Source organism: Hippichthys cyanospilos, chromosome 1 (assembly GCF_059441005.1).
Source record: "Hippichthys cyanospilos isolate Australia breed blue-spotted pipefish chromosome 1, RoL_Hcya_1.0, whole genome shotgun sequence".
Taxonomy (NCBI): domain Eukaryota; kingdom Metazoa; phylum Chordata; class Actinopteri; order Syngnathiformes; family Syngnathidae; genus Hippichthys; species Hippichthys cyanospilos.
In genome coordinates, this window is record NC_142369.1 from 18,960,551 (window position 1) to 18,968,675 (window position 8,125).

At 37.8% G+C, this 8,125-nt stretch overlaps 1 protein-coding gene across 1 annotated transcript; it reads right to left on the reverse strand.

Moving 5' to 3' along the window:
* Positions 1-949: 949 nt before the first annotated feature.
* LOC148429545 (uncharacterized) lies at positions 950-6,245 on the reverse strand. Its single transcript, XM_088419621.1, has 8 exons — positions 6,102-6,245; positions 5,441-5,590; positions 5,239-5,359; positions 3,600-3,812; positions 3,407-3,490; positions 2,253-2,394; positions 1,343-1,505; positions 950-1,261 (listed from the first exon to the last, which is right to left on the reverse strand). Coding segments are annotated over exons 1-8 (1,110 nt in total). The 5' UTR covers positions 6,104-6,245; the 3' UTR covers positions 950-1,026.
* Between the last annotated feature and the right edge of the window lie 1,880 nt (positions 6,246-8,125).

Here is an 8,125-nt window from a genome sequence, read left to right on the forward strand (position 1 = left end):
CATTTTTTTTCAGGCACATGCTTGGATTGCCAACCAATGAAAAAAAATGTCTTTTGGTAAACGTCCCGTTTTGCTACTTGAACGGTGAAGACTGAAGCAAAAAAAAAAAAAGTCAGACAAATGCTTGAAATTAACCATTAAAGCAAATGACTTAAAACATTGAATATATTTCACAGGATATGAAGCAAATCAATCAATAAATGGAGTATTATTTATTTATCCACATTAATTTCACAATCTGAAAAATTGCAATACTTGTCATAGATTAATTCTTCACTGATCAATTTTTGATTTATTGCAATAACTTTATACAAACATGGTGACCACTACACAACAATCGTGTTATAGTCCAACATCACATACATTTTGGAGAGTACCTAAATTAAATTAGTCGGCAAGCTCGACATTTAACATTCCAGAGCTGTATAATCACACGAGGTGAAAGGATTTTCCTGCTTGTTTGTAGGTCTTGGCTTCCTAATATATTTGAGACTATGTTAATGTAAAGGTGTTTCCAAGTTGTTTGATTTAAACTGTATACTGTATTTCTTATAGCCAAGAATTTTGATTGTGTTTTTCCTGCAAGTGATTTGGAATGGGGCAGCATGGTGGAAGAAGACTGGTTAGCACATCTGCCACATGTGGAGGTTGTGGGCTTGATTCCTGCTTCGGTCTGTCTTTTGTGGAGTTTGCGTGCAAGGGTTTTCTCCGGATTATCCAGTTTCCTCCCACATTCCCTAAAACATGCATTGTAGGTATAATGGACACTCCAAATTTCACTTAGGCGTATTTTTGAGTGAGAAAGTTTGTTCTTCTCTTTGTGCCCTGTGATTGGCTGTCAACGAGTTTAGGGTGTTCCCCGCCAGCAAGCTCCGACATTTGTGAGGACTAGCGGATGGATGGATGCAGAACAATATTTTAACTTTGACTAAAAGGACTGGGAACATGATGAGCTGTAATATAAAAATATTTTTAATGGCAGGAAAATTACAAAAATAAACTGTCTTTCACTCATTTGCGCTGAGATCAGCTGACTTTCACAAGTTTCCTGAATTCCTGTTTAATACAGCTGTAGATGGCATGGTAGAAGCGTCGCTCGGTCATCATGAGGTCAGTGATCATCTCCATGTGGTCGACAGCAGGCAGCAAGTAGAGCGACGCCTTCACGGACAGTGAGCTGAGCAGCTCTGAGAACTTGACAGAAGCTTCCACTGGAACCACAATGTCACTGGTCCCATGGATCAAAGTAAATGGCGGCACTCTAAAAGAAGGAAAAACGGGTCTTACAAAAAGTGTTGTCACCGTAATGACAGTTGAAATTCTAATTTCTGCTTGGCATCACCTGCCCAATTTGTCCTGGTCAAAAGTTCGCAGGCAGTGCATAGGTGAGTAGTACGCAAAGTTCTTCACTCCATTCATGGCTTTATGCATGGCTGAGACATATTCCACTCCTCGCTTTTGCTCATGCTCATAATGCTCCGTGATGTTATACACACCACTGAGACCTTAACAGAAAACTCACAAACAATTTCCATCAATAGTCATTCAAGATGACCAAATGACATCCTTTCCATGTTGGCAGTAATGGTCAATACTTATTGTATTTGTCCAAGTACAAGTCAAGTTGTTTTTCCTCATTTTCAACCCCCATATTAGGGGGCGTGTTGACTTACAACCGCATAACTCGAAACCAGACCAAATTTTTCCAAATTTAACATGAATTCGAATGCAAAATAAGTAATAGCATGTCGTGTTCGACGCGTAAAGCGATTATAAATAGCTCTAATTCGAGTATGCTTCCATCTTAGAGTGTAAGTTTTAGGAGCATGTCTGACAGTTATATCCATACATTAAAATGAACGGAGATATTTGACGTATCAGATAGTGATGATGACTTTTGGGCGAATTAATATGCAGCTTTGTCCCAAAAAAATAAAACATTGAAACTTCAAATCATATTATTGTTGCGACATCATTTTCTGCATTTGCATCTACGGGGATGCGTAGAGTGCCAGTCTTGTCTCTTGTCTACGAACTTGTACTTGGAGAAATACGGTTGGTGAGTTTCTCAACTTCCCTAACTATAGGTCTAGTTCTATAGTCTATAGTTCTATAGTCTATAGTTCTATAGTCTATAGTTCTATAGTTCTAACATTCAACAGGATAAGCGGTATAAAAATACTGGATGGACTTAGAATCTGGATCTTTCGGTATTGTTTTCATTCGTAAAAGAAACCGGATGAAATGCTTACCGATAACTCCTTTAATTGCCGACGCAAGGTCTCGCTGCTTTCTCGACTCAATGAAAAGCTCTTCTCTTGCATCGATGAGAAACAGCGTGGTCAGTGCACACAGATGCGCACCTGCAGAATGGCCCATTAAAATGATATTATCCTGCGAAAGACAAAGTAGAGGGGCTTATACTTATATACTTATATGCAAGACATACATTATATGCAATAAGACCTAATTTTTTTTCAACACCTGCTTTGAATGAAGAAGCTTAAAGAAAACAGTTATGTTAAAAGTGACTTCAAACAACAGCCTAATTTGCAAGCTCAAGTTGATTTGCTTTGACAGTGGATGGGGAAGTCACAATTGTACAATTAACTGAGTTGGACAAGACAATAAATTGGGAGTCTTGACACATTAATATAAAAATGACGATGGCTGCTAATGTAATGATGTGCTGTTTGGTCAATTTTCTCTTTGGGATGGTTCACAAAAGATGTGGTTTCCTTGAGAACATTTTATGAGCACTGTCACATACTTGCAGTTGAACACTTTAGACTCAAATGTAAAGTAATTTACTAATTTACATATTAATATATATATATATATATATATATATATATATATATATATATATATATATATATATATATATATATATATATATATATATATATATTGATGTGTTTCAATTTAAAAAAAAAAAAAAGTACCAATCTGTTTACCAACTTCAACACTGGCAACAGCGCTTACTGTGCTTTCTTCCACTGCCTTCCACTGCCTTTAGAGGAAATACAATACTGTACTATAATGTCAACTAGATTTTAGCTTTTATAACTTGTCATATCCAAAGTGGGCAAAAAGCATAAATGATGAGTAAAAACAAGTTTCATATTTTCTTACTTTGTCAAGGTTGAACTTTGGTCCACTTTTTCTTTTTTTGGTACACTTTGATGTGTTTCAATTAAAAAAAAAAAAAAAAGTACCAATCTGTAATTTACCAACTTCAACACTGGGTGGCAACAGCGCTTACTGTGCTTTCTTCCACTGCCTTTAGAGGAAATACAATACTGTACTGTAATGTCAACTAGATTTTAGCTTTCTATAACTTGTCATATCCAAAGTGGGCAAAAAGCATAAATGATGAGTAAAAACAAGTTTCATATTTTCTTACTTTGTCAAGGTTGAACTTTGGTCCACTTTCTTGAGCCCAAATCAAACAGTCTGCAATATCTTGTACCATCCCTAAAACATTCATCTGGCAATCAAGAGGAAATATAAGGTCAGTAACAGATTAGAATTTCATAAAGATGTGTCCTCACTCCATTTCTATCTTGGAGGGGAGAAGAAAGGTTTAGAGTTCTAACCTTTGGATAGGTAGTGTAGTCAGGACAAATGACAGTTGCATTGAGTTCTTCTGTCAGGCGTCGGGCCAGCAGGCAGTAAATGTATCGTTCTCCAGAGGACCAAGCGCCGCCATAGACAAATATTACAAGGGGTGGTGGTGCTGCCTTATCTTGGAAAAAGCCGGGAGGATGGTACAGATCAAGCTGGTTCCCACGGCGACCAAATCTGATGCCCTTTCAAAGGGAGACAAACGCAGAAGAATTTGCCATTGACTAAAGCAGGTAAAGGAAATCATTCATATTACTAAACTAAAGGTTACTGTCATATGGATTCTGCACTGAACGACAGGACGAGATCAGAAAGGGACCGCAATTCCCCGCTAGCATAGTTTTAAGTTTTCTTAGATGACTTTTTTTTTAATTTCTATTTTATTTATTTTTTATTAAATTGTGTGGTTCAAAAATATGATTCACAGTTAACAGGTTCATTTTACGGACTCCCTCCCTGTGTGGGGTTTGTAGCTACTCCCCGTGCTTGTGTGGGTTACTCCAAATATTCTGTCTTTCTCCCACATCTCAGACTCATGCAGGTTTAGTTCATAGAAGAGTCTCGATTAGGGGTCAGCAATCCGTGGCTCTAGAGCTGCATGTGGCTCTTTAGTGGCGCCCAAGTGGCTCAGTGGAGCTTTTTCAAAAATGTGTAAAAATGGAAAAAGATGGGGGATACATCAGTTTTGTTGTTTTGTTTTAATATGACTTGACATCATTAAACAAACATTCGTGACAGTTTCCAATGCTATAAAAATATGTAGAATAATTATTAAATTAAATCATTTCTGTCAATGGAGGTTTGCATTATTGCCTGTGATGCATATTGCTTTCAGCTAGGTGCGGTGCCAGGCAAGTGGTTGTTTAAAAATTTGGATCCCAAAGGGAAAAAAAAAGAGAAACATATAAGAGAGGATTCAACAGTTCTTGGACCGAATCATTTACTTTTATTGCCAATGCAGAAGCCTGCTTGTTTGCTTTGTAATGAGTTTTCAAATAACAAAAACATCTTACATGCCCGACGTTGAGAAGCTATCCAGTGATGCCCGAAAAAAGAAAAGTAACATATTGGGTGTTTTGTAAAAAGTAATTTCTGATTTTTGGGATCTATAGGGAACCAAAATCTGATTTTTTTATTATATTTCAATAATTTCACCAATCCAATGAAAAATACATTGATATTGCAATGGAAGTTAAACGCCCCATCGCACAGCAGAGTAGTCACGTGGTGCATCATTCTCTCAAGGATGCGCTTGAGGGAAAATAAACATTTAATCATGAAGGCTCATTATCGTAACCTACTTAGTCATTTTGATGGGCTAGTCAACGCTAATACAGACACTTACAGCATGTGTTGCCTTCATTGTAATGCCAGACGGATTTTTTTTTCCCCATTATGTCTCTTTGTACATTTTGGGTTGCTGACCCGTTGTTCTAGAAGAGTGAAAATACTGTATGTGTGGATTGGCGGTTACCACTCCAGGGTGCACCAGCAACAGAAAATGTGTGGCTATTTTTTTTCTCAAGTTACTGCATCTTCACTTAATCCATGGATGCCACCTTAAAAAGTAGGGACATTTAAAAAGAATGTTTCTTTAAAAAGTGAACACACCTTTTCATAATGCAATCTGTTGTTGTCGTTCTCATACCACGTCTTCAGATGAAAATAAAGTCTCCCGTACTGCAGGCATTTCAGTGACTCCAGCACTGCTCTTGTAATACAGTAAATTCGCCTTAAGATAGAAAGTGTCAGATCATAAGTAAGCCAACTTTATCATTTATCAGGGCAAATGTAACTTTCTTTTAAAAGGTACCTCGGTTTCAAAGCTTCTAAGTACTTTCTGTAGCCAGGTTTGTTGGGCCAGCCAAGCATAAACTGGGCTACCAGGGAGATGGAGTAGGGGACACCCACAAACATGATGCTCACTGTCACCGGCAACCACAAGTGGTACTTGAGACCCGACCTTGAAAAGAAAATGTACTGTCAGTGGTCATTTGTAATGGTTCCAGAATACAAACACAATATCCGAATGTTTCTTAAGGACAGAGGTGGGAAATTCAGGTCCAGGAAAGCACTTTTTCTTAATGGCCAACCCTAAAACTATTATCGATGCACTAATCGCACTTTGAGCATTTTCCTCCTTCCTCAGTCAAGTCCAAAAAGTAATCGCACAATCGAAATTATTTCTCGCCTGTCACAAAACGTGCACAGCCATAAAATTCTTTTAAAATCGCCAATATTAGTACCGATGCTCGCTTGTCTATTGGCATCCCCACAATTAACCACTTGCTAAAGTAGTGATACGATACCCCGCTGGTTTTAAAGACTATAAATGCCTAGTATCGCATCATTTCAAGTAGAGTGCAGTCACGGTATTAAACTAGGTCAACAATCCCGATTCTAGATGAGTTTTTCCTTATTTTAAATAGCCGGCAGCGTTGAACACAGTGAAACACGACAAAACGGCCACGTACATTGCTATAGCTACAAGCGGAGTTCACAATAGACATCCAAATGAACGTTTAAATTTATTTTTCAATATCAATATCCTCTTCCTCGATAGGCCATCACATTCAGGTACTGTGCTGACAAACGAAGGTTGATGATGTGACGTGAGGGTATAACACTTCCGGGTGTTACGTAAAATGTCAACGTCCAACCAAATTGCTAAGAACTTGGCAAAACAGAGTTTGTGTCATTTATATTTGTATTCTTAAATACAATAACTATGTTTTTCCCAGTAAATGATTAGTGGTTTTACAGAGCGTATACTTTCTCGTTTCAGTGAGAGAAAAAAATGTAGGCCTACGTATTTGCTTTGGTGAAGACCCGGAAGTACCGGACTTTCCTTTATAAGGTGGTCCTTAGGTTAGTTTTATTTTAAACGTTCCGTTGTTTTTGTCTCCTTTTTTTATTTTTATTTTTACATTCAAAAAATGTTTTCCTAGCAACTGGTAGAAACAAAAGTTGTTTATGTCAGAATAAATTCGAAACGGCTGCAGGGGAACACTCCGTCCAGCAGAGGGAGAGACTAGGCTGTATTTCACCGCGCACGCCACCGTTTTATTATTTGGTATAGTCTTCACCTTGTGCTTCGGCAATGGTATTCTTGGAGGAAAGTAAATGGTGGTTCAAGATATGAAAATAAAGAATGGGGACTTCAGAATATCTTGAGTACATTCTGGTAAGTTGTCATTCAAAAGTCAATGGATGATTGGGTCACATTTCTTTGACCCCCTCAAATTAGATTAACAAATTACTGACTTCAACTTCCAGCATTCATAATGTGGTTCTGGTATGCTTACATTGGCCTTGTAACATGGAACCTCTTCGTGTAAATTCACAAAACGCAGTACCGATCCAAAGGTTATTATGTTTGGCCCCTTGGAGTGAAGCCTCCAAACCTGAGTGGGTGTGTGGTTGCTCCTCCATCTGCCACGATGTGGGGAGTCCCAAGTGCTTTTCTTTTTTTTTTTTTGATTCCACAATAGAAATGTAGCTGCTATACATGCATACACACACACACACACACGCACACACACGCACACACACGTGTGTATAAATATATATATATATATATATATATATATATATATATATATATATATATATATATATATATATATATATATATATATATATATATATATATATATATAAACATATAGTGCGAAGTCAGGCTTTCGACTTACAGCTGAGTCAGCCCCTTTCCTATTCAGTGGTTGGATTTCACAACAGTTGCCCCGTGCTTGTTTAGGAATGATATGATCCTTAGCGGAATTATTGTATTCACAGTGGTGCTAAGATAATAACTGTGAACAAACCTACATTGTGTGTCAGTACAAGGGGAGCCCTTGAAACATGTAACGGTGGAAAGCAGTTCACTGAGTTGGTGGTAAAGTGAGTGAATAATAATAGGAGGAGGTGGTGGCATGAATTAGATGCTGACGGGAACTCCCGGCCTCCTTGCACATTGACCTGACATTTTCAATTTATCCAAAAACTTCATTGAGATAACTGGAAAGATCCGGTAGCACTGGTTGTCAAAGTAGAAATATCCTCTTCAACTGTGCTGTGGATTCAAATTTTAAAAATATTTTCTTTTCAGGTCCTATTGGGTGTGAAGCAATTGTGATAAATGAAAATTCTCATAACCACCCTGTTATGGTAGGGCTCAAATTAAAACATTTGGAAATGTAAAGGTACAAAGGGGGTAACTTTTATTCAACATGCCGTATCCTGTTTAAACAAAATGAAGACGTTGACCAATACATGCTGTTGGTAAGAACCAAACACAGCAGGAGGAATACACTTCAAGTATAATATTTTAAAATGTAAAATATTTTCGGTTATCCTTAGATGTGAATGGCTGTTGCCAGTAGGCCTTCTCTGCTGGCCTACTGGCTGCCAGGCAAAAGCCAATCTCTGTTTTGGGATTGCCCCAGAAGAGCTGGATGAAATGGCAGGGGAGAAGGACATCTGAGTTTCCCTAAACTTG